Raw genomic sequence first — 27329 nt, 5'->3', positions numbered from 1 at the left:
TGATTTCGATCTGATTATCTTTATTGTCTCTTAACATAAAAATACAAATATATATATAATTTATATATACATAATCTATTTTATATTAAGAAATATAAAAATAATATATACATGTAACATGTATAAATTAAAAAACACGAATTTCAATTTCATTTATTATACGCGTATTTAGATATATATGAAGTAAGGATTTTTAATATATATACTTATATATATCAATATGAAATGTAATTTAATGAATCTATTCATGTGAATATGATGAATTTAATTCTTCGATAATTTTTGTAAACAAAAAATAAGATTTAGAAGAAGTTTTTTGCTATGTAGTTATTATTTTAAATCGTGTGTAACATCGAATAAAAGAGATATAAAAAAGATGATAGAAAATACAGCATCTAATATTAAATATCTAATATTATAAAATGTTGTTATAATGAAAACTTTTCTACAACGGCAAAAAAAATACAAAAGCAATAGAATAATTGTGAAAAAAGATATTTATGAAATTATGTAATAGTATTTTGAAACATTTTTCATTACATATTTATTTTCTATTCTTATGATAGAATTTTTACATTCATTTATTAATTTCGTATTTTTATTATAAGATTGATCATGGAAAGTCAATCATATTTCACTTGGTCTTGAGAAAAAACTCCACATGAATTAATAAAATTTTCTTATTTTCATAGGAAAAATTTAAAAGATCTTATTATATCATATTAGCAAATTATAAAATACATATTTAGATATAAATTTTATAAATTATAAATGAATATTTTTCTATATAAATAATAATTTAATTTATAACAAGATATATTTATTCCGAGATTTAATTATTTATGTACAAAAAATGTAAAATATTAATATAAAAAATGTCATAATGATAATTATAAAATTCAATATAAGTAATTTGTATATCTATATTTAAGATCTTTTATTTAATTCTAGATTTATGTTAAATAAATCAAACAAAATTTATCAATGTATTAACAAAATAAATTACATTTAAATATTTTAATTGTTAAAATAATGTAATTAGAAATTATTTAAATGAAACTCCTGTATCTCACAGTTTATTTAAAAATTAAAAATATTATTTTTATAAGAGTAAAAATATTGTAATAACATCTTATTATGGAGATTCTATTGACATATTCACCAACTAATCAAATAGACAATATTATAAACTACGATAATCAATACTTAATTTCCACTCATATTTGCTATCAATTAATATCATATCAATATCAATATTTCTTCTTTAATTATTGTTTAAAGTTATTTTTTTGGTTTGGTAACAAATATTTTAAAATAGGAAATTAAAATGAAAATAAAAATTTAAATGTGATAAATTATACAAAAAGCTATTTTAAATATATTACATATTATTGTCTTTAAAAATTTTTTAAATAAAATTAAATATTAAATAAAAAAAAGTCTTATTATATATACGCATCAAATTTTTAATAAAAAATATAGTATGAATGCTATTTTTGAAGAATTTAAATATTTATCATTTTAATAAGATGCTTGTTAACATAAAATGATACATAAAAGATTATACATTTGTATGCATATATAAAATACAAGAGTATGTACTTATTGCTCAATTTCTTATACTAATTACGCAAAATATATTTACACATATATCAATCCATGACTGATAATATAACTTGAAAACATGTACATATGTTTATTTGGTTTATGGGATGCACATTATATATCTGTGTATCTGATTTTTACATTCGGCTTAAAACCATAGTCTTTACTTTCCATCACCTGAATGCAAAGCTATTTACTTAAATAAAATTGTAAAAACACAAAAAACCACAATAAGTAAGTACTTAATTTATTAAAATATCACTATTTTATAAGAATAGTTAACTTATTTGTTAAAGAGATGGAAGTATAAAAATTTTTTCTGAGAAAATGAGGAAGCAACAAAATATTATTTACAGCATTGCATACAGAATATGTAAGATTTACCATTAGAAAACAGCAACCTTAAGTTTGAACTTTTAATATAATTCATTTACATGTTTCATCCTAGTTTTGTACTTATTTTAACATATTAGCCTAAACAAGTCATTTCTTATCTATATTTTCTTTAATTTACATTTTTTTTTTACTTGTATCTGATTATTTTTTTAATGATACAAAAAATTACCTACAAAATTATTTGTATTTTTATGATATTACAATATCAAAAAAAGAATAAGAGAATATCATTCTCAACCATTCAACATGGTTTTAGATCAGTATTCTTATTAATCTAAATCTATACACACTTTGGACATTTATTCTTGCATATTAACATATTAATGTAGTCAACACCTTTTATAGGGTAAACTATTGAAAGGAACGAAAATACTAGACTTAAGGAATTATAATAAGGGCGTGTTATTTAAGCCATACTGCTAAAAAACAGTCATGATCATTATGTTTGTTTATCCTGTACATAATTTCTATGAGTTTCTACATAAATATTGAGGATGTCGCATCTTTTTTTTATTAATATATTTTCAACAATTTATTTCTTTAAAATTTTTGATCGTCTGAAGATATTTTTTTTCATTCATAATTTATATTCGAAAAAATAGTAGAAATACAATATCATTTTGAAAGACTGAATGCAGAAGACAGCATTCTTGATTCTTCAAATGTTTGAGGTATTATTTGATGTTCATTTTTTGTTTATAGTGTATTTACTGCAATACCGGCCTAAGTTCTTGAGTCATAATAGGATACGAAACCAATGGTGCAGTAGCACCAGATATTGAAAGAGGTAAGCTAGCTGGTTGTTGTGTATTAGGTGGCTGTTGATTAGTTGCTTGTGGACCTGAACCGCTCATCGTAATAGTTTGTTGAGCCATTGTAACGATGGGAGGCGGAATTGATACTGGTGCCATTGAAACTGCTGCAATAGAAACAGGTGCAACTGTAGCTATACTTACAGGAACGGTCGCAACACTTGCAGTAACTGTACGTAAGGTACCAGCAGCTACTGCTGCATTAACCATTTGTTGAGGTGTTGGAGCTTGTGATGGTGGAACAGTGTTTGTAATAGTAACTGCAGGAACTGTAACAGCCGTTACATTTGCAGTCCGTTTCCCTGACATTCTTAACTGAGCATTTTGATCCAAAAGAAATTCATTAGTTGCTGTTAAATCACTAACCTTAAAAAATAAAATATATAAAATTATCATATGCATAGAATGTGAAAAAAATTATAATAATAAAATTATACTAACTTGTTTTTTCAATTCTTCTATTTTTTTTCTTAATAAAGCATTTTCATCTTCTAAAACAATTGCTCTAGCTTCATTACGTGGTATTACTGGATAATAGTATCCTGGTGTAACTGGTTGTGCAGTATGTTGACCTACAAGTTGTGAAGTTTCAAAATGAACAACAGTTTCACCAGAAACTATTCGTCTCTTTGGTTCAGGAGGTCCTATATAATCAGGTGGATGTGAAGGTGTATTGTAACCATTGTTCGTAACTAAATTATGTTGATCTTCCATTTGCCAGTGGAAACTAAATATAAAGATATATAGATATATTATTAAAGATATATATATTTCAAAAATATTTATGTTTAAAATTTTACAAAGTATACTAAATATTTTTAAAAAAATCGTATTCTTTTAAAATTGAATAAAAAAAAAAAAACATTGAACAAACTTACTTTCTATCCTCCTCGTATCTTCGATTTTCATCATTGCTAGTGCCATTGAAATTATGTTGTGGTCTAGATACATTATGATGGGAAGTAGCAATCAAATTATGCTGTGGTTCTTCATTCTTCCAATGTCTGAATTTACAATTTGTTCTTTGACAGCTACCCTTGATAAAATCTTTGCACATGGGATATTCAGATTTCTCATTATTATTCTTGAGCCTACTCAAGATATGAGCAGGTAATTCCCCTGTTGCTCGGAATCTCTTCTCCTCACTTTCCGTACAATGAAGAAATTTACATCCAGGCCAATTACACATACCATTTTGAAAGTCATGACAGAACGTATATTCATCTATAGGATCGTCCTCGGAACGTTCGTGTAAATACTTGCAACGTTTACCCCTGTGGCACACGTTTCGCAGGAAATCTCTACACACACGGGTAGGTGATGCATCTCCGCTTGTATTTGTGGCGCTTGCTGTCTTGCTCGCTTGCCCACCTCTCGCGCTATCCAATTTTTTTTTCAGCTTCTTCATCGATGATACATTGCGCTCATACCTCGTAAGGAATTCTTAGTCGATCGTTATTAGTCACACACTATATGTATATGCTGTAATTATAAAATAGTTTGTTATAATATAAATATAATAAATATCAATAAATAAATTAATTTAATTTGTATAAAGATAAAATTTGTAGAGCAAACTAAAAATACTAAACTACATATCGTTGAACATTGAAACTTATATATTTAATAATTCATTGATTTATTTCATACGAAAATAAAGCTTTTCATAATTATTTGTCATAAAGACATTTAGAAATACAAGATTTATTGTTGTAATCGATAAACATACATGATTTGAATGTTCTTAATTTCTTATTTTATTCTGAATTATATTTGACTTACATTTTTTTTTTCTTTTTTTTTTTTTTTGCGTTGAGTAATACATTAACAAAATGTATTGAAAAAGAAAATCTCTAAAAATATCAAATACAAACACTTATTACATAGAATTTTGCATTTATGCAATATATATTCTATATAAAAAACAATTTTCAATCTCTTGCAAAATGAATGGAAACTAATTGTTCAATTATATTCATAATAATTACATATCAATGAAAAATTGTAAGATTAAAATATTTATTACGATTATTCGTATATATTCTTCGTATATAATGTCCATAATATTAATATCTATACTATTTTTAATAATGTATAGTTATGCAAGAAAAAAAATTATATAACAAAAGCATTTTATGAACTTTATATATAATTTGATATTTAATATTTAAAGGTAGAATGTGTTCGAGTTATAATTATCTTTTATATCAATTATATTTATCCTCCATGATATTAAATCATATTTTTAATAAATATTAGTATGATAAATGTATTTACAAATTTATATTAATTTTCTGATCTTTGCAGAAATATTATGTGTATAATTATTTAAAATAATAAAATCATCAATATCATATCGATATAAATTGATCGATATTAACGTAATCAATAAAGGTTACCAATAAATAACAGTAAAGAGTTTCAGTTAAGTTAATTTTTTATTTTTTCTTATATAGCGGCTATTACATGAATTGTAAGAGTGTTCAACAATATTATGTACAATACTATCTTATTATTTATATAAACCATCACGATCTTAAATATATATTCAATTCACCAAGAAAAATAAGATCCATTTAATCTGCCAAGAAAGAATGGTTCTTTCCTTTTTTGGGAAAATGAATATATTTATCATTCGCTTACATACAATCGATCAATATTTATTGTTTAACAGGACAAAAATAGATCGAACAATGGCACAGTAATTATGAATTAAGAAAATACAGTAAATTCTAATGTTAATTTGTATAAAAAAAAAAAAAACAAAATAAATAGTAAATAAAAGTATAATTATAATGTTTTTTTTGCTGTTTTTATAAACTAGAAACGGACACTTAGGCCATTATTATTATCTAAAAATTCGCTGAATACACTGATTTAATAAGAACCATATTAAAAGTTTCGCGTTGAAGTATTGTTTTTTGTCTTAAAATTTATTAGGTCGTTCAAGTTGATATGCTTCTATTGTCATTCTATCAGAAAAAAAAAAGAAATTAAAATAAATAAGAGAGCATAATAATAATAATAATAATAATAATAATAATAATAATAATAATAATAATAATAATAATAATAATAATAATAAAAGAAAAAAGGAAGACAAGCGCATATACAAAAAAAATAGCACTATGAAAAATAATTATTAATCAAAGCTTTGTATTAAATCATGCTAAACATTATACATTAATAAATGATTTTTAAGTATGTACAGGAAACAATTACATTAGTTAAAATAAAAAAGAAAGAGAGAAAAAATTACAACTTAAAATTGACTAATATTTAAGATTAAATAATTTCTTTAAATCAACATTAATTTATGTTATTAATTAAAATATACATAATATGATTATTGATCGTAAAGAATGAATAAATTCGATTTCTTTCAGCTTATAATTATTATTCTTCTTATACAAATTTTTAATATTAAAAAATGTTGAAAAAATCGAACTAAATAATGATTTACGCTTTGAACACATCTCTGAATCATTTAAAATAAATATCGAGTATTTTAATTTAGCACAGATTCAAGATTAATTCTAGGAGAAATATTAAGGGAAGATTATTAAGACGTAGGATATATCGGGCATTTATAAAAATCGGTTTTTGCATATAAACGTTATTTATAATTTATATAATAATACAATTGTTAGGTGCAGTGCTTAAATTGATTGCAAAAAATAATGACGTAAATTGTGTATTATATTTTTAAATCGAGATTAATACCATTTTATTCAAGAAGATATGAGATTGGCAGCATATTGAACATTTTACATGGTATTGTCTATATTTTTCTAAACATTCCTCCTAGCCTAAAATCTTTTTCTATATACATATTTATTGCTACAATTCTCTGCTTAATTTGATTTTGGTTCTTTTTTTTAAATGGTAACACGGTATACCTTTGCTTTATAATTTATTAGAACATCTTCTGAGATTGGTGTTTTAATAACAAATATCAGAAAAATATATACAATTTTTAATATTTTCATTGGTATAAAAATGTTCAAATTTTTTTGTTGAAATTATACACCATCCAGTTTATTATATTTTGATCATTTGAATATTTATAACAACTTAATTAAAAAAAAAAAAAGCAAAAAAAGAAAATTTTATATTAATCAATTGTAAAAATTATATACAAAAAACAAAAAGAAAACATTAAAATATCTTTTCAAGCAACATCCATATTAACATAATTGCAATAGGTGCTACATAATGTATTGGTACAGTGTAAGTCGTATTTAACAAGTCACCACATTGTGCTTTAAGAGTTGTATATTTTTTTGAGAGTTCTGCCTTTTCTTCAGTAAACGCATTGTATTTTTCCTTTAAAATAACTAATTCTTCATGGAGTTCTTCAATTCTTTGAGCTTCATTCTTGGCACGATAATATATTTCTTTCAGTTTTTCTACAATTTCTTCATGAGGTTCACAAATTAACCAATCCTTGAGACTTTCTAATTCTTTCTTAATGATTTGTTGTGATTCTAAATTATCTTCGATTGTTAATGAGTCTAAAGAACCTATCAAAGTTTGCAACATATATTCTCTTGTATGTATACCATGCTCTATAGTATCATTCTTGGATAATGGCTTTAAGGTTTTAACATAATCTCCTTCTAAATGTTCTTCATATTGTTCATCTAATTCATTGCTATCTTTATCTGTTTCATCCTTCTTTTCCAGTTGATTAATTTCTATAAAAGGCTCATTTGAAACAATTTTAATATTATTTGTGCTGTCAATATTAATTTCTGTTTCTTCATTTTCCTTTATTTTTTGAACAGATTGAGAAAAATTAGAAGTTTCTAATTGTTTACTATTTTCTTCACATATAAATCTAACTTCCATTTTGTATGGTACAAAAAATTCTTCTCTTGCATATAAAGGTTCTTCTTTTTGAATTTCAAAAACAGATATTTCACTTGTATCAAAATTGGTAATGCTACATGCATCATCAGTTACATCTGAATTAGCATCAGGTTCTGAATTTGTATCTGTATTATCTATATTTACATTCCCATTAACTAAAGTTTTTCGAGAAGGTGGGGGTAAAATATATTCTGTTGAATTGTCATTATTAGCCAATGAATCATCCATCTGTTCTTTTGAAAAAGAATCATCAGAATTTTTCAATTGATTTGAATCAATATCTTGTGAATTAATTTGATTATCATGTTCATCTTTCAAAGAATAAAAATTAGTCTCTGCATCAATATCTACATTGTCAACATGAATGGAATTTAATTTGTTAAGAATAATATTGATAGCCTCAATAGGATTTTCTTCATCCTTTAAATCTATAATATCACTTGTTACTAACTTTGAATTCATATCCTGCAGAATTTGCATATAATTTCTGAGGGCAGTGATCTGCTTATAAATATTAACAGAATCTAACCGAGAATCACGTAATCTTGCCTGCAAATTTTTTTCAATTCTAGATTGATCTTCAAGTCTCTTTAAAAGTTCTTGCTTTTCTTGTTCTGTATTTTGTACTATATCTTTTATTTTTTCTTCACTTTCTTTTAATTTATTTGTAGTTTCTTGTAATTTTTTTTGTGCTTCAGTATATTTACTACATAATTCTTGAAGCTCTGTTTGCGTATATTTTGCTACATTATGAAGACTTTGACATTCTTCTTCTGTTTCATTTAAACGTCCTTCTAATTGAACTAATCTCTGAGTCACTTCTAATTTCTCTTGTAATACTTTTTGTAATGCTTCTTTTGCTGCATTTTGGTATTGTATCTTTTCTTCTTGAAGTGCTACTAATTCATTTCTAATTTTATCCTCTGTGTAATTTTTAGAATAAACTGCCAATTGATTTTCCATACTTTCCACCCAAGATAATAACCGGTCTTCTGTTATTAATGCTTTCCAAGATTGATTGGCAGCTTTTCGAGTATTTGCTACAAGTTGTTGAAGATATGCTAACTTAGAATAAAGTGCTTTCTCACGTCTTGAAGCTTCTTGCATAACTTGGTTTAATTTATACACATCTTCCAAAGAAACATTATTAAATGGTGATGTAACAGCTGTGCTATGACTAGCTTTAGCTTCTTTTCCATCTGGTAAATATAATTTTAATGTTGCAACTATACATCCATGCCTAACTTTTTTTGTACTTTCTATTACATCTACTCCAAATTGCACTATGTCACCTGAACATACTTCTTTTGGTGCTGATTCTAAACTAGCTGCACTGAGTCTTTGATTATTAACAAATGTTCCATTACTACTACGTGTGTCTTGTAAAAAAAACTTTCCACCTGAATACCATAATAATGCATGATTTCTCGATAATACTTTACAATCAAAAATTGCATTATTTGGAGTAGCTCTAGCTCTCGCTACAGAACGGCCAATTTTAACAGGTTGGTCCAATATTAATGTACGCTCTTCAAAAGGATGAGAATTATCACGACAAATTAAGACTCCCTTTGCTGTCATTTTGTTATTTTGCACAGAATTTATTTTCAGGTTGGAATTCTGACTGGCAGGAAAACTGGCATTTTGTACCCACTCACCACTGGCTACAACCATAGCCGATGTAAAATTCAAAAACAACAAATCTTTCCAAGAACAGTACAAAACACGTATAAAGAAAAATTAATTACAAACACATAATGAAGAATAATAAGTTTGAAAATTGAAAATCACACGTTTTAATATCATTGAATATTTTTACTGTCGTTTTGATTTGTCACAAAAGCCACTATTCACACCCGACATACGTATTCAAATGTCTCTACAGCAAAAAAGATTCTATTACTATTTCAACGACCTTGTGGTATTTCTTTTCTATTTATCATAAAATTTCTAGTACAAACGTTATGGTTACTGTACTTGTCAATTAGTCAAGTCTAGAATATTTCTTAATTGCTTGATTATTTCAACGAATGTTTCATCAAAATATAATCAGATCAAATCTTCTAAGTGTATTGAAAATAGTCAAAAGATATGTTTCTTCGCGTAAGTAGCGGTGAGCGTACGCTTTCACACTTTCGTCCTTCGTACCAATTCCCTTGCACTTTGAAGTCTTCGACGGTATATTCAAGGAAGTTCATTAGAAAAGTGTGAAACACACAATACGTAATCAACAATACTCGAACATAATGAATCGAGTAATGTTGTGATCAACTAGGTAAAGACCAAAAATATTGTTCTCGAACTACTGCATTACTGTATTGAGATACAAACGGTCCACGTTCCTTTAACTTAGTACTTTTCAATTCCGCGTTTCGCTGTTTATCGACCGACGGCAGTATAGTCATCTATACGATTACAACGGTGTAGCAAATTCAAAGTAGTAAATTCTTGGGCGTGCTATATTGCAAACAACTATTAACAGGGTTTATTAAGAGGGTTTAAAAAGATATTTATAACCATTAAAAAATATGATAGAAATAAAAGTTATAATATTAGTATATATTTTGAAATAATAAAACAAAGCGCTATAATTATACTAATTATTAAAAGATTTGTATATTTGATTTTCCTTATTTATATTTAGCAATAAAGAATTTGTTAAATTTGTTGTAAAATTTAATAATAATATTGAAATATCAATCAAAATTATAAATACAAAACTAAAAATTAAGATATATAATATTGATTTCGACTTTTTATTAAAAAATATATTTATATTTTTTTTGCAAAATATATAGAATAAAAGAATAAAAAATGTTACAAATTTGTTTTTAAAACATAAAATATTTCATAGAATATTTTATTAAACGTAAAATACTGTACATTTTAGTTTTTATGATTTATATTATACTTTATTTTTTTATACTATAATTTAATTTATTTGAGATTTAAAAATAATAATTAGAATTTCAAAATATTATTAAATTATATATATATATATATATCAATATGTCAAAAAATTTTAGTTTCAAAAATTAAATAATTAAATTATGATAAATTATTAAATTATTTTTTTTATTTATTTTTTTTTTGTATGAATCATTTATTATTTTATTTATAAAATTTTAATGCACATTTTTATGATTAAATATTATATAATATTATATCTGCATACAATTTATAAGAAATAAATTTGGGATTTAAAAATTTTGTTGCAAATCTTTGAAAATAATTGAATAGAGATTTCTGAAAAATCAATAATTTAAATAAAGATAATATTTTTGAGCATATATACTTCAAGTATTCTTATGTGAACATACAAAGGCCAATGTTTTTTGAATGGTTTATTGTATATGGCAACATTGCGAACATAACCTAGTAAATAATACATAGTAAACTTCATAATTTAAAAAAATTTTTCATATATAAATAATATATAAATATTATTTAAATTTTAATAACTAATTTTTTATTGTGTAAATTCATTTTTTTTTCTTTTATAATTAATATATGAAATAAAAAAATGCAACGAATTATATTTCAATAATAAATGGAATTTTATAAGAATTAGTGTTTCATATAAATAACCAAGAAATAATAATTCAAAATAAAAAAATAAATAAAAATGTCAGATGCAGAAGATTATATGTCAGATAAATTTTTACAAGGAAGTGAAAAACCTACTTCATCTAGTCTCATATATAGACATGCAGATAAAAGAAAATTTGAACTTTTAAAAAAAAAAAAACAAATTGAAGCAAAATTAGATGAAAAACATTCTTTAAAACATATTGAAGAAGAAAATAGAGAAGCAGGTTTATCTTCTGCAATTACAAGTTCTAATAAAGGTTTGTTTTTTTATCTTTTAATAAAAATTTTATATATATATATATATATATCATATATAATATTATATCATATAATATTATTAAAATATTTTTATAATTTTTATAATTTTATAACTATCATTTATACAATTTTGTTTGTTTTTAGGTTATGAAATGATTATGAAAATGGGATATAAACCTGGTCATGGTATAGGTAAAACAGAATCAGGAAGAACTGAACCAATTAACCTTGACATTAAATTAGATAGGCAAGGTTTAGGAAAACAAAATGAAAGAAAAGGAAAAAAAAATAAAAATAATACATTAAATGATAAATTAGATAATAAGAGTATGAAAGATTTTCGAGATAGAATTGCACAAAAAAGGAAAGAACAATTATTAAAAACAGATTTATATAAAAGTCAAAAAATTTGTCAAAAATTAGATATGCAACAAGAAATAATAAAACCTAAAGAAATATGGTTTTGGTTGCCTCAAGATGATGAAAATAGCGATAGTGAAAAAGATGATGATTTCTTCTCTGTTAACGAAAAACTTGAAATTTTAACAAAATATTTAAGAGAAAAATATTTTTATTGTATTTGGTGTGGAGTAGCATTTCTAGATGAAAAAGATTTAGCAGATAATTGTCCAGGAAATGAAAGAAATGATCATTAAATGGGATGTTTTTAATTTAATTAAATGTGCATAAATAAAAATAAATTAAAATTTTGTTAATATGTTTTTACTTACACCTATATTTCAATCACATAGTAAAATATAAAAGATTTAAGATCTAAATATTAATAATGCTTCTTTAGTATGATCACCCAGAGAGTGGAAACATAAAAAGGCCATTAGAGTCATAATGCAAAATACTAAAAAAGAACAATCTCTATATTAGAAAAAAATCTAATAGTGTGCAATGTAAGGGAAACTAATCCTGCTTCAGATATGCTATTATGTCTTAGCAGGAGTTCAGCACCCCCAAGTAACAACATGTTGGAGGGAAAGCTACCTATAAAAGCATCTGTTTGATTTTCTGTTCTTTCATTTCACTTAGAATCTCTAAGCATACCTTTGCTATATTAAAAACAGAATCTGTAAAACATCAATAAAATATCAATGAAAGAAAACTTCAGTATTATGTTTATATATTCAATTTTTTTGATATTAATTGTATTCATATATACTAATGAAACAGTTGCTCAAGTAACAGATGATGAGAGTTGTGAAACATTACAATCAGAAGTACATATTACAAAAGGTATTATTTTTTTTCTTAATTTCATTAAATCAATATATAAATAAGTATAAAGAAAATAAAACATTTTTTATTTATTTTAGATGAATATGATGAAATAGGTCGGTTGAAAAGAACATGTAGTGGAGATATATCTGTTACAAAATGTGAAGGATTTTGTAATTCACAGGTACAACCAAGTGTAGCAAGTACAACAGGATTTTCAAAGGTGAAAATGTTAAGATAAAATACAAAAAATACTTCTATAAAAGCAATAAAAAAATTCTTATTTTTTTTAATAGGAATGTTATTGCTGTCGTGAAAGTTATTTAAAAGAAAGACATATTACACTACATCATTGTTATGATGCAGATGGTATAAAATTAATAAATGAAGAAAATGGAGTAATGGAAATCAAGATACGTGAACCAGTAGAATGTAAATGTATTAAATGTGGTGATATATCACAATAAATAAATTATAAAAGTGATAATAAAATTATCATTTATAAATTATGTAATAAAAATTATATAGTTCAAAATAAAAATGAATATACAGAATACATATAAAATAATTTACTTTCCCTTAATCTCCTTATATTTATAAATAATATTAAATAATATAAAAATACAATTTATTAAATATTAAATTTATTTTTAAAATTAAATAAATTTAAATATTATAATATTATTTAAAATGAATTATTTTATAATTTAATAAGTTATATACTAAAAACTGATTGAATATTATATTCAATACTTTATTTTTATTTATTATATAATTTTATAATTATTCATTTGGAAATTTTAATTTTTTTTTAAAAATTGAGATATATAATGCATATAATATATAACATATTATATAATATATATTTAAATAATATTATTGTTTATAATAATAATATTGGTTATTAATAATAATATTATTAAAAAACAAATTAAAGAATATATATAATTATTAATATGATTAATATAAAATAATAAATGAAATTTATTAATTTTTTTATTATTGAAATTATTTAAAAAAAATATTTAAAGAAAATAAAAATATAAAAAGTAGTAATAATACTATTTTTTAGATAAGACTTTAGATAGACTTTATATAATTAGATATATAATAAAATATAATTCTTTCACTATTTAGATTAAAATATTATAGTTATATGACAGTCATTGTTCTTATATCAATTTAATTTAATTTTAATTAAATATATAAATTATTCTTGAAAGTCTATAATATTCCAATAAAAAAATCATTTGTAATGTTACCTAAACAGTTGATTTGAAAAAAAATGTTTAATAGAACTTTTTCTACATAATTATAATATTTCTAATAAATAAAATTTTTTATGATTTAGATATCTTAATTATTTTAATATTATAATATTATTGTATTTTAAAATATGATTTTTATATATATGTTAGAATTATATTCAGAAAATCATATACAATCAATATATAAAGTTATTATATTAAAAAATATATATAATATATAATATAAATATATATAATAAAACATAATAAAAATAATATAGAAAATTAAATTTCAATTTTTAGTTTATAAACTTTAATTTTAATCAATTTATATGTAATAGCTTTCATAATAATCAATTTTATCACAATAATTTTTTATAAAAAATGTAAAAATATTTAATGAAAATGTTTTCTCATGAAAATAAATATGGGATAATCAGTATTTAGAAGAACACTTATTCTTTAATAGCATTTCTATATACTTGATCCTTTTATTTGTGTTATTAACATAACACAATCATAGAAGGGGAGTAACATGCTTACCCACAGAGTATAAAAGGATAGAGCGCACAATCTTTAAGCACAGTTAAGTATTAGATCTAGGAGCAAAAGTATCCTATTATTACTAACACTATGTTACTCTATCATATTGGTAAATAGAAAATTAATACTCATATTTAAAATCAAAAAAAATTTTAAGTAAAAAAATGAAATAATTTGATTTTTTAACTATAAATTAAATAAAAATGTAATTTTATATAATTCTATTACTTACTATGTAGTAGGTGCCAGTGTATTAATATGCTTGCTAAATGAAACAGCGAAAGCAATTATAGGTGTTGATGAATGTCAAGCAACTCCAGTTATCCACTTTTTACAATATCCTGGATGTGTTCCAAAACCAATTCCCAGTTATGCATGTAGAGGACGTTGCAGCAGTTACCTGCAGGTAATATGTATGAATAAATATATAAATATATTTACAAATATGTTCCATTTTATTAATATTATATCTTATTTTTATACAAATAAATTTATGAATTTTTGTATAATTTTTTTTGCACTAGTTAACAAAAATAACAGTCATATTTAAAGTATCTTTATTCAATTAACTATTATTCAAAACAATATAAAAATGTTATTTATACTAATATTTTTTTATAAATCTTATATATATAAATTTATGTTACTTAATATGTCACTTAATATTAGTTAATTTTAATATTAAAATAATTTAAATTTATTTAAATATTTAAGATTAAAATTTTTCTCCCATTATTTTTATAATATTTCAATTCTTTATGTAATTATATAATTTTGAATAATAAAATGTAAGATTTATTATATTTTCCATTATTTTCTATTAATTAAATATGTATAAAAATTCTAAACATTTTCCATTACTCATTATTTAGAATTTATATAAACATATAGGCATCAGTTTTATATACTTATAATTGTTGGATGCCATTGTATTTTATGCAACATTAAAAAAATTAAATATGTATTTCAAAGAAAATTTTCAAATTTATATATATATATACATATATATATATATATATACACATAAATGTCTATTTATTCATACCTGTTTCTACAGGTGTCTGGATCAAAAATTTGGCAAATGGAAAGAAGCTGCATGTGTTGTCAAGAAAGCGGCGAAAGAGAGGCCAGTGTATCACTATTTTGTCCGAGAGCCAAACCAGGCGAAAAAAAATTCCGAAAGGTTAAATTATTGCTCTGAATTAATCATAAAATTTGAAACATTTTGAACAAATATTAAAAACTAATAAGACGTCGGTCAATTAATCACTTGAACCATAAAATCAAGAACAAAACTTTTGACACCACGAGTTTCCCGCAGCCATATTGTTTTCATCTAACCGACCAGTGGGAAGCACATCAGAAAATGAATATCGCGCGTGATTTGAATTAAATTATTTTATAAGAATAATTAATAAATATAAAATTATATTTATTTCTATATTTTATAACAAACGATAAGAAATCAAATGAAAATATTTTTATATAAAATGATTTAAATTTATATATTTATGTATAGTATATCATGAATTTATGATTAATTATTCTTTAACAGGTAATTACCAAAGCACCTTTAGAATGTATGTGTAGACCGTGCACAAGCGTAGAAGAATATGCTATTATCCCACAAGAGATCGCTGGATTTGCCGACGAAGGTCCGTTTACGACATCAGCACACTTCAGACGATCTTCCGATTTGCAATAATTTCATCTAACTTCGTATCATAACAATTATATATTATTATAACAAATGAAGAAAAATGTTAAAAATAAGAAATATTTTATTGTATGCATGAAACATAAAAATATAGATAAAATAAAAATATAAAACAATATAAAAATAATTAAATATTTAAAAATATCAATTTTATTTCTATTAAATAATTTGTATAGTTAGAAATCTTTTGAAAGTCATGTATTATTTATGTCATCTTAGTATTTTTTAGTTAAAAAAAAAAAAATGAAAAATTTAATTGTAAAAATTAATTAACGTTTTGGTGGATGTACATCAGAAGCCTTATTATTTTGTTATAAATAATTTCAATTATATTACATACATATAAAATAACTACATTGTAATAAATATACAATATAGGATATTACACGTTAATGTTTTTAAAAATGCGTATTTATGTAATACGTTACAGTATGATTATAATTATTGCATCTTAATGTTAAATGGTAAATTATTCTGTCAAGTATACAATATATATATGTAGATATATATCTACATCTTTTTAATTTCAAATGCATCAGATATTAACGTTGAAATTTCAATAAGATTTATATATTTATATAATTCGTTCAGTATTACACGTATTTTATTTAAGATTAGAAACAATATTGTATATGAATTGTTACAAAAAATATATAAAGTACTGATTTAATTAATGACTTCTTCGGCGTTGTGATCGACAGGCATATATTCAAGAAAATAATCAACAACAGTTTGACATGGAGTTCTTTTTTATTTTTTTTTTTTCGCATAGATATGATTTATCATAGAAGTGTATGTATGTAATTTGTATATCATGTTTTTAAATCAGTAATATAAATTACTGATTTAATTAACGATTTCCTTCGGCGTATGATCGACAGGCATATATTCGAGAAAATAATCAACAACAGTTTGACATGGAGTTCTTTTTTATTTTTTTTTTTTTTTTTTTTTTGTATAGATATGATTTATCATAGAAGTGTATGTATTTATGTATTGTGTTTTGGAATTTTTAGTGATATTTTATTTATATTCTGTATATGTATATTAATATAAACGTAAGCACACGCAAATATATGTATAAATTGCGATATACGTGCGTGTTCATACGTGAATTATCGACACGATGCGTCGCATGCACGTGCAACATTTCCAAGCAGCATAATAACAATGCTGTCTTTTTTTCTCTATTTTTGCAATCTAATCGATTTTCTTACAATATTTACTTATTAAATATTTACAGCGATAATTTTTTTCTTGTAATTCATTTATCGACATGTTTCCAACAACGTTTTCTTTAATTATGTATAAATTATTTTAATTTTATTTACTGCGTCTCAAGTGCATTTCATGTTTTATCCCATCGAATGAAACATTCTACTGTTGGAGTAGAATGGAATCTTTCAAGGAGACAAATTTAAATCACTAATCCTTAACTCATTCACACTTTTCAGTATATCTCATTTTTACAGTGTGAAAAAAGGAATAACGATGATCTAGTTTTTTCTTCATTCTCATCCTTTCTATTTTCTTTCTAGTTTTCTTTTTCTTTTCATTTTATTAAAAAAAATATGTAGCTTTTCATATTTTAAAACTTTCTATTACATAATTGATAAAAATGTAATAAAAGGATTTTTTAAACATCCTGTAATTAATTTTGGATTATCAAACATAATATATGCATTTGGAATGCAAGTAAATTATATACTATGATGATAAGATACAATGAAGAAAATAAACATATAATCATAATATCAAGAAATCACGATGAAGGATACATATATCATATAAAAATTTAAAGACGAAGTATAGACTTTCTATTATAAGCAAAGATATAATTATAATTTTGTAGCACTGTATGTTCCCATGTGTATATACATGGAAAATGTACAAACACAAGTTTAAACGTACATGTGTTCATGCGAGTCAAATACAATATACATGGTATTTTTTTATTTCTTCAACAAAGCAGAAAGTCCATAAAAAATATAAATGGCAAACTTTGCTAATAACCGAGTAACAAATCTGAATATCTTGGTATTAATTAATAATTATAATTTATAAATAAAAATATGTTTGATATGAAAAACATTAGACAAAAAATAATGTAGAGAATTGTTTTCTAGAATTAAATGAAAATAATTTTTCATAACTGCACTCAAATTTCCTATTTCATTTTATATATATTCTTTTATATGTATATGTGTATATATATATATATATATATATATATATATATATATATATATATATATATATACACAATATATAGTATATCCAAAAAAAAAAAAAAAATGTATTTTTCACACTGTACTTTAAATTAGAATAATAATTTTATACAATTTGCTACGACACCTGCCACCTGTTATTCATGCAAACATTCCATCCCACGCACTATTATTTGCTCTCTCAATGTTCATAAATAACTAGTTTAAAAAATAGTAGCGCCTTAATATTCACACCATTTGTATCCTTCCGTTTCCTAATTTCAACATATTTTACATTACGAATTATTTCGTAATGTTATGTTTCGACTGTTCACTCTCATTCTTCTTTAATTACGAATGTATTTTTTTCTTCATACAGTTGAATACATTGTTAAATTCGCAAGATATAAATTAGTAATTCTGTTTATATTTATTATAATAATAGGAAGAACCGTCGCCCTTGCATCAGACTTGGTTATCAATAGTTTTCTTTTTGTATATGTCTCAAATATAATTTACTTAAAATTGACCTACTTATACACACCTGTGATCTGCAATTTGTTATCTAAGTTATACACAGCAAACACCGGCTGTTTTGCGAATATCGCTTGATGAAATTGAATATATCCTTTACGATTTTCCAATACAAAGCGTAAAAGAAAAATTATACATAAATTTTAAATTGGGCGATTGACAAGCTGTAGTGACGTTTCGCAAGACATAAGAAATACGATAATGTTCTCTTTTTTTTTTCTTTTTTTTTTTCTTTTTCTTTATTTAAACTTTAAACCATTTCAATGAATTATATATAATAATTATCTTGCATTTACTTTTGTATCATAATTAATAATTAATCTTTATCTTCATTATGTATAGCGGTTTCAGCCATTGTGTCCGTTTTTATATGACAACCTTCTTTATTATCTTTCACTTCTTTTTCTTCGAAGTTCTAGACTATATTACATACACCCGCGCACTACTATCACTCCATTGTTTTTTTTTTTTTATTATATACGACGTTTTTTTAAAAAAACTGCAATTTGATCTCACTTCGCGTAGTTTTTTAACGAGGGAACGTATATTTAAGTCTTTTCAACAGACGATAATGTACCCGTTCACGGTATCGTCAACAACGGTCTTGGCTCACGCTAGTTGATACGTCTTCTACACTAGAAGCATCATCAGCTTCTTGTAAACCTGTGAAAAATGATGTCAACGCCATCGTCGCAACTCCATGCCACTCGCGTTGAGCTGGCTCAGGACTTTTTTTCCATGTCAAGAATGCCTCACTTGAAATTATATTATAGTCTGATAAACTTGTCATAATATTAAACAGAATTCCTACAGAAAGAATTTTGTTATATAATTATACAATAACTATTGATAGTTTATTATAAAGAAAAAAATATCATATCTTACCGTGTGGATATTGTAAATTATGCAAATGAAGTTGAATTGCATAAAGACACTGTAATTCTAAAGATTCATTTGTATCGACAAACCGACGAATTAATTGTTGTAAATTAATGAAAACATCGGTTTTTAAACACCACCTATTTGTGTTAGTGTTTACTGGTTCTGAAAATAATAATAATAATAATAATAATAATAATAAAGTAAAAAAAAAAATTAAAATATTCTATATTAAAATAGCAAAATATACCCATGGACGTCTCTAAAATGGCAGTCGTTAATACTCGAATAAATTCAGGTTCTTTAATTCGATTACCTACATTTTCCTGCAATAATCAAAGAATAAAATCTTATTTAAAATTTTTTAAATATAATGAGTTAATATAAATATAATTAATAAATTCAAAATATACTTACAATTATCCAAGCACAAATTACATCGAAATTACTTTCCTTCATGAGTCTTCTAAGTTCATCATGAATTTGTTGTAATGTGAGCTGATTACTAGTTGAACTTTTGGCACTATTATAATCACCAGTGCAGAACTCCAAGTTCTGAAAGTAATAACGTCATTGTTAATGTTATCATTATTATTTAAAAATAAAATATTGATGTTTTATAAAAATAAATGATGTTTTTAACAATAACTTACATAATCTTTAATAATTTTATCAACTTTTTCAAGTTCTGTATCAATTATATTACTCAATTGTAGTCCACTTTGGTCCCACTTATCTGCAACCCACTTCGGTCCTTTATCCCGGGATAGTTTTGATAATAATTCTCCAAGGAATATTCCTACATATCCCCGACCTCTTAAGCTATCAAATATAGGCTTCAATTCATTTAGAGAGAGTATTTCCTCTTCTATTGGATGTGCTGTAAAAAAAAAAAAAAAAAATACCGTAATATAAATTTTCTTTTTATAATAAAAATAAAATTTCATATTGTGACTCTCAGTCCTGTTGAGCAAAAATTCCCGCATGGAAACTCTATGGTAAAAAATAATCATCATAATTGAGTTTTTGTTTAACATAAGAAGTTTTAATTTATTTACTTACATAGTATCTCTGGTATATATGACCAAACTTTAGGTATGTCAAGCACAAGATCATCAACTACATCCAATATTTCAATGAATCTAAAAAATTAATTATAATTAGTTTTATCGAAAAAACATATTCTTACAATTTTTATATTGAGATTTTTAATCAGTATCCTTTTGGCTATACTTTTATTAATCAACACGTTTTTTTTTTTTGTATAAAAATTTCATCATTTTTCATTTTTACATAATGATTAAATAAAAATAATTGATTTAATCTTATTTACTTTACAATAAGATATAAATAATTAAATATCACTTACCCATTCCTTAGATGTGATACAGGTAAAATCTTTTGAGTTATCAAGTGAGATAGAAGAGACGATATGATTTCTCTATCAAGGGGTGATTTTTCAAGTACAAAATTAATCAATTCAGATGTAAATTTTGATAATTCGTTGTCGAAATTTTGTTGAATAGCCAATGAAACTTTCTATAAAAAAAAAGATTTTAATGAAATAATTCATGCTTAAATAAATTTTTATCTATTAAAATAGATTTTTTTTATAAAATAATTTTTTATAAAATGTCCTCTTGTTGATCATACAACTAGTTATTTATATAAATATAACATTAAAGTTAATTTATAACACTGTTTAAAAAGATCAAAAAGAAGGTATTGCGTAATCTAGCACACTAATGACTCATGCATCTCTGCAAAAAAATAGAGATGGATCTAAGGAGCGTGCAAATATTATCATCTATATAATATATTCCATGCTTCATAATTCAAGATAATTAATAGTAATAAAATTTTCATGAATAGATAAAGATATTTTTTATAATATTTTAGTAAATAATTTTAGTAATAAATTTTAGTAAATAAAGATACGAATAAAGATAAAAATGTTTGCAATTCGGTATAATTTTAGTTATTTCTATTTTTATAAATGAAAATATTTTAATTTAAATATTTAATTATTATAATCTTAAATTAAAATTTCTATGAAAATATTTGTTTCTTTTCTTAGCATGAAATAATTATTATTGTGACGTAATAATTCATTATAATATAAATATAATAATAAAACTCATTATAATATAAATATAATAAAAAACTCACTTCGGCAATAGGATTTTTTAAATAATCTTTCATTATCTTATTTAAGGTTTTCAAAAATTCTTCATGTGTCATCGAAGGTTTATGACTGCTAGAGGTAGATTGTGAAGACTTCAATGAGGGTGGTGGCATAGAAACGTTTTGACTTTGTGAATTATCTAATAATGAACTTTCTCTACTTGACGACGAACTGTTTAATTGATGACTACCATTGCGTGAACTCCTACCATCTGTAACAATAAAATAAAAAATATAAATGAGAAGTATGTATAATACAAGCGAATTAAATTAAATTCTTTTTAAAAGTTTAAGAAATCAGAATCCTTTTGGCTAACAACATTAAGTTTAACTTTTCAAAAATAAAATATTTCATCATGTTTTAAAATTTATTATATTAATTATCTCATTATTTAAAAAAAATAGACATACCATAGGAAGGTTTGTAGTCACGACCATACTCTCTTGGTCCAGTAGACCTTGATCTAAAACAAATTCAAACAATAAATTGTTAAATAACAATTTAAATATTTCAATTAATTTATATATTTTATACATGATAATTAAAAAATTAATCAGAATGTTTTTTTTAGATCATATTATACGTCAGAAACTCTAGCCTAGCAAAATCTATATTTCATCACATCTATTTGAATAAGTATTAAATAATGAAAAACATAATATTTAGCATATAATATGCACTAATACATAATATATAATATTTACCCAGAGAGTTGTGGAGATGTCATTCGTTTATCTTGATCTAAAGTTGATACATTTTCTAAACATGCAAATTTATTTGAATTTATTGCCTTTGAGCCACAACTCGAAGGTGTTTTCCACATATACACATTTCTGCTACCTAATTGTAAATCATCCATTGGAGGCTAAAATAAAAACAATACATTTAATTATTGTTATTCATATATTTGTAATTGTAAAATTTTAATATTTTATAAAAATGTTAATAATATAAAAATTTACAGGTTTATTTTTAAGTTTAGCTGTTTCAACAGAATACTGCGGTCTTGTTCTTACAACAGGTTGACTCCAACCACCATCATCAGTCGGACCAACACCACCTAAATATAAATCATAATTTAACTAATTATTTATAAAAAATAATAATGTAAAATTAAAATCACTATATTTAATTAATATTATAATTACATATAAAAAATTAAATATAAATTGTCAGAATACACAATAAAATCATTTGTATCAGAAACTCTAGTCTGGCAAAAAATGTGTAAAATCATCATGCTGTTAAATTAAAAAAAATTTTTGTTTGTAAAATATTAGTTCACAATTTTTTATTTATAATATTTTTATTGCACTTTTATTATTTATATTAATTTTCATATTATATTGACTAAATACTTACGATTTCTTTTTCTATCACTAGTACGTTCATCCTTTCGAGGTGTATTCAAAGGAGTATTACTTAATTGGCTATCTAATCTTTCAGAATCAGCTTCTTTTAAAATTTGATCTATTGTTTTAGGATTACTATCATCTCTCCTTGGAATCCAGTTATTTGCTCTTAAATCTATGACATCTTGTAGCATGAAACGAATTCGAGAGCTTATTTTCCCATGTCCCCGTCGTGCAACAATATCTTGCATTTTATTAAAATAATCTTGCATTTCCTAATAAAATAAAAAAACTAATAAATATTTGAGGGAGGGGGCATTAAAGATTTGTTATTAATTATAAAATAAAATAAACTTACTTCCGGAGATACTTTTGATTCTAAGTCTTTTCCAACTGTTGTTAATAATTTGCACAAACATTCCAGACTATCTTCATCGCTCTGAATTAATAACTCTTTTATACAACGATGCATAATTTTAGTTGTTAACATTCCTTGCTTATACAATTCTCCAATAAATCTACAATGTAAAAAATAAAAAAATAGCATAAAGTTAACAATGTAATAAAAGAATAATAATATATATATATTATACACAATAAAAAATTCAATAAAAAAAATTAAAAAATAAAACTAGAAGCAACATAAAAAATTATTAGATATAATAAAATTAGATTATATAAAGATTAATATTTTATGTAATTATTTTTTAAAAAATGTTTTATACATTTATATTTATTATTTACCGAATATTTCCTACTGATTTTATGCGTGTTCTTCGTTCTTCTTCTTCAAGTGCTAATTGCAAATCCTTTTTCTTTTCCTAATTTTAAATATAATAAATTTTATTAATAATGAAAACATATACAATTAATATAAATGTAATCAAGGAATATGTTATGTAAAAAAATATATTAAGCTTACAGGATCGGTACATTCTTCTATTTCTTTAAGCTTACTAGCTCTTGCAACTTCATTTACTGGGTTTCTTTCAAATTCCTTTTGACAACGATTAATAATGAGTTTTTTAAAAGTATACGAACATTCTTGTTTATCTGAATTTTTATCTGAGCCTGAAACTTCCATAACAGCAAGTTCTTTACACATAAGTGCATATGCTACAGAAAAACTTGGTTCATCAACAGCCTAAAAATTATATAATTAAATATATTGTATATAATTAATAAATAATCAATTAGTTACTATAGTTAATAAATTTACCTTTTCAAAGACTAAATTAATTACACCTTGTAGTCGTTCTGGGGTATCCACAGTTAACGCGCGTACTTGATCAACTAAAGTATTAAATTTTTGAGGTGTAAGTTTATTTAATACACTTCTAACTCTCTTGAAAAGAGCTTCTGTTTTTGCTTCTTCTTCACTAAGATTTAACGTTTTTAATCTCGTCGGTCTCCATGCATTTTCAGTTTCTCTTAATTTTACATCTTCTCTAAGAGATAATGAAACATGAATAACATTTGGTTTTGTTGGTTTTGATGATTTTCCTGGATGGCTTTTACGATTAGGAGGTGGCTAGAATAGAAATAAATATGTTGTATTAAAATACAAATACATATAAGAATTTAATATAAAATAATATTCAAATATCAGAAAAAAATTTTCTATCAAATAATTTCAGTCCACTACTTTCATTTTTAATACATCACTCTTTAATCATTTCAATTATTGATATAATTTGCACTTTTCAATTTTCTTGACTTACCACTCGTGTATTTAAAGTTGATTTTATGAATCCTGGAAATAAAACATCGTGTCTATTCATATTTGTATCTTTAAATGGCCTAAGATCGAGAGTAGTTCTTGCCTACAAGAAATTATTAATTTATTAAATTATTATTCATTAAGTACATTAAAATGATAACAATTAGAAATAATCATTTTTATGTAATACCTTTGAACTATCCTTCAAAACAACATCTAAATCTGGTAAATTAGATGGTTTAATTTTGCTGTTGGGATCATCCTGAAGTTTCATTAAAAACTCACGATCGTAAACCTTTTTACCGTTTTTATTGATAGGACTCCATTGATCTTCCTTATACTTATATTTTAGTTGTATCTGATTTGTAATTGGTGTGATCTCAGTTTGAATTAAAGATTCATTTTCAGCTGACTTCTCAATAACAGAAGATACTTGTGACTTGTCTTCATTAGATGTTCGAATTGCGGAAACCTTTGAATTCTCTTCATTTTTTTGTGCTACTATTGCTTCCACATCAGGTTCTTCTTTAACTTTCACATGATCAACAACATCATTAGGAACTGATTTTGTTTGCATATTACATACATTCATTTTGTTATTATCCTCTATTTTAGGAGAAGATTCTTTTATAGTTTCTTTGTTACTTGGCAGTTTTTCTATAGCAGGTGTTTGTATGAGAACACTTTCTTTTGAGATTTCTGATGTCACGGAAACAGTTTGTTTCTCCGTCTTTGTATTAACGGAAATAACTTCCTTCTCTTTTTTCGGCTCATAATTATCTTTTTCCTTGTTATCTTTCATAATCTCGCGATTTGTTTCTTTATTGCTATCCTTTGGTGTTAAAGGATCTCGTTTCATTTCAGATTGCACCGGAGGTACAGTATTTACGAAAGCATCCATATCTGTACCTTCTTTTTCTGCTCCTTTTCGGTTAAGTTCTCGAGGCTTAAGCTTATTTTTATTTTTCTGTTTCTGCATGGCTTTACCTATTAAATAAAGACATCATAAAATATAATAATTAAAATTAATACAAATATTAAAATAATAGACATAACAAATTATAACTTATAACAAATAACATTCAATTATAGTTTATATAAAAAACTATAGAATATATAAAAAATATACATATTTGTTGGATTCATATCAAAATCATAAATGGCCAATACAAAAGTATTATTACGTTGATATCAGTACCGAGAGATGTAGCTGTAAAGAAAAGTGAGTATTTCGGCTACAAGCCAAGGATAATTATAGTCCCAGATCACAGTACATTTCGTAGTATGACATTTCACTTTTTTATTAAGTTATTCATAAAATTATATATCTTAAATTCATAAAAATTAAAAAAGTTATAAATGTTAATAATATTAATACATATCGTTTTGTAATTGTAAAAAAAAGAAAAAGAGAGAAAAAGATTCAATCTTTTTATAAAAATACTATTGTAAAAATATTCATTTCAACAAGTTTTAAATATATTCGATTACAATTCTTATAATAATATTTCGATAACAGATTTTAATATATAATTATATAAATTGATAATTTATATTTGTTTTATATATAATATATTTAATATTTTTTTTAAACCAATCTTAAAATAAGATTATAAATTTTTTTAATAATTTCAGAGATAAAAAAACAAATGACTATATTATTAATTTCAAATCATGTTAAAATATATACTAATCTTTCATTAAATTTAAAAATTTAATAATTAATTTAATGATATATTTATTATTATTATTATTGTTATTATTATTATTAATTTTTATATATATATATATAATATATATATATATATATATATATATATATAAGTAGTCATTGTTTCCTTTAACATGTGATACTACTATAATGATTTGACGTTTTCAACGAATATACAATAGCATATATACCATGGTCTCTGGACCCCCGACGGTTACGACTTCTTGATCGGGAACTACTGCTGACACGAGCGTTACCGTTAACTTTGCAATCACTCATTTTCACGGTTATCGATAATCATACACGCACTGTTTATTTACACATGTTAAGCCACAGTGCCTGTTCTTTCCATATCAGTAGCATATCACATATTACAAATCACATTCTTGCAATATAAAACTCTGTGCGGCTCGAGTTTCAACGGCTTATGTGCTGCTGCTGCTGCTGCACTGAATCAGTATTTATTTATAAAT

At 23.8% G+C, this 27329-nt stretch overlaps 6 protein-coding genes across 22 annotated transcripts in view; 3 read left to right on the top strand and 3 right to left on the bottom strand.

Moving 5' to 3' along the window:
• Nucleotides 1-1493: 1493 nt before the first annotated feature.
• On the bottom strand, nt 1494-15919 carry LOC100864114 (zinc finger CCCH domain-containing protein 10). Of its 2 annotated transcripts, XM_086910970.1 has the most exons (6): nt 15597-15919; nt 14784-14951; nt 3692-4295; nt 3255-3540; nt 2999-3179; nt 1494-2920 (listed from the first exon to the last, which is right to left on the bottom strand). In XM_086910970.1, the coding sequence occupies exons 3-6, from the start codon at nt 4219-4221 to the stop codon at nt 2709-2711; spliced, it is 1209 nt and encodes a 402-aa protein (XP_086767096.1). In that variant the 5' UTR covers nt 4222-4295; nt 14784-14951; nt 15597-15919; the 3' UTR covers nt 1494-2708. The 2 variants fall into 2 exon arrangements, with proteins under 2 accessions (XP_086767096.1, XP_012340271.2); XM_012484817.3 differs by having other exon boundaries at nt 1494-3179.
• Slmap (Sarcolemma associated protein) lies at nt 6414-10017 on the bottom strand. The gene has a single exon (XM_012484815.3). The coding sequence runs from the start codon at nt 9357-9359 to the stop codon at nt 6972-6974; it is 2388 nt and encodes a 795-aa protein (XP_012340269.2). The 5' UTR covers nt 9360-10017; the 3' UTR covers nt 6414-6971.
• On the top strand, nt 11016-12245 carry LOC105735057 (G patch domain-containing protein 11). The gene is made up of 2 exons (XM_012484819.3): nt 11016-11533; nt 11679-12245. Exons 1-2 carry the CDS (start codon nt 11311-11313, stop codon nt 12188-12190), a joined length of 735 nt encoding a protein of 244 aa, XP_012340273.1. The 5' UTR covers nt 11016-11310; the 3' UTR covers nt 12191-12245.
• Pburs (bursicon subunit partner of burs) lies at nt 12638-13317 on the top strand. The gene is made up of 3 exons (XM_012484820.3): nt 12638-12779; nt 12860-12984; nt 13058-13317. The coding sequence occupies exons 1-3, from the start codon at nt 12638-12640 to the stop codon at nt 13226-13228; spliced, it is 438 nt and encodes a 145-aa protein (XP_012340274.1). The 3' UTR covers nt 13229-13317.
• On the top strand, nt 14583-16395 carry Burs (Cuticle-tanning hormone bursicon). Its single transcript, XM_031915666.2, has 4 exons — nt 14583-14660; nt 14791-14957; nt 15609-15734; nt 16107-16395. The coding sequence occupies exons 1-4, from the start codon at nt 14642-14644 to the stop codon at nt 16254-16256; spliced, it is 462 nt and encodes a 153-aa protein (XP_031771526.1). The 5' UTR covers nt 14583-14641; the 3' UTR covers nt 16257-16395.
• A 2823-nt stretch (nt 16396-19218) lies between these two features.
• The window catches only part of Eif4g (eukaryotic translation initiation factor 4 gamma), a 39193-nt gene continuing 31082 nt past the window's right edge, over nt 19219-27329 (bottom strand). For all 16 annotated transcript variants that reach the window (XM_086910952.1, XM_012484775.3, XM_086910948.1 and 13 more), the window contains 18 exons: nt 25336-26132; nt 25147-25248; nt 24645-24956; nt 24348-24569; nt 24170-24246; nt 23784-23943; nt 23436-23700; nt 23036-23133; nt 22778-22938; nt 22484-22536; nt 22058-22284; nt 21258-21427; nt 20951-21030; nt 20542-20768; nt 20306-20443; nt 20139-20214; nt 19895-20053; nt 19219-19816 (listed from right to left, as the gene is read on the bottom strand). In XM_086910952.1, coding sequence (XP_086767078.1) covers nt 19602-19816; nt 19895-20053; nt 20139-20214; nt 20306-20443; nt 20542-20768; nt 20951-21030; nt 21258-21427; nt 22058-22284; nt 22484-22536; nt 22778-22938; nt 23036-23133; nt 23436-23700; nt 23784-23943; nt 24170-24246; nt 24348-24569; nt 24645-24956; nt 25147-25248; nt 25336-26132 — 3539 coding nt within the window. In that variant the 3' untranslated portion in view covers nt 19219-19601. The remainder of the gene's footprint in view (nt 19817-19894; nt 20054-20138; nt 20215-20305; nt 20444-20541; nt 20769-20950; nt 21031-21257; nt 21428-22057; nt 22285-22483; nt 22537-22777; nt 22939-23035; nt 23134-23435; nt 23701-23783; nt 23944-24169; nt 24247-24347; nt 24570-24644; nt 24957-25146; nt 25249-25335; nt 26133-27329) is intronic.

This window comes from Apis florea, unplaced genomic scaffold (assembly GCF_048593485.1).
Source record: "Apis florea isolate Af1SG1 unplaced genomic scaffold, ASM4859348v1 contig_3203_pilon, whole genome shotgun sequence".
NCBI classification, from domain to species: domain Eukaryota; kingdom Metazoa; phylum Arthropoda; class Insecta; order Hymenoptera; family Apidae; genus Apis; species Apis florea.
Note: the sequence above shows the minus strand (reverse complement) of the source record. Positions and strands in the feature narration are given on the sequence as shown.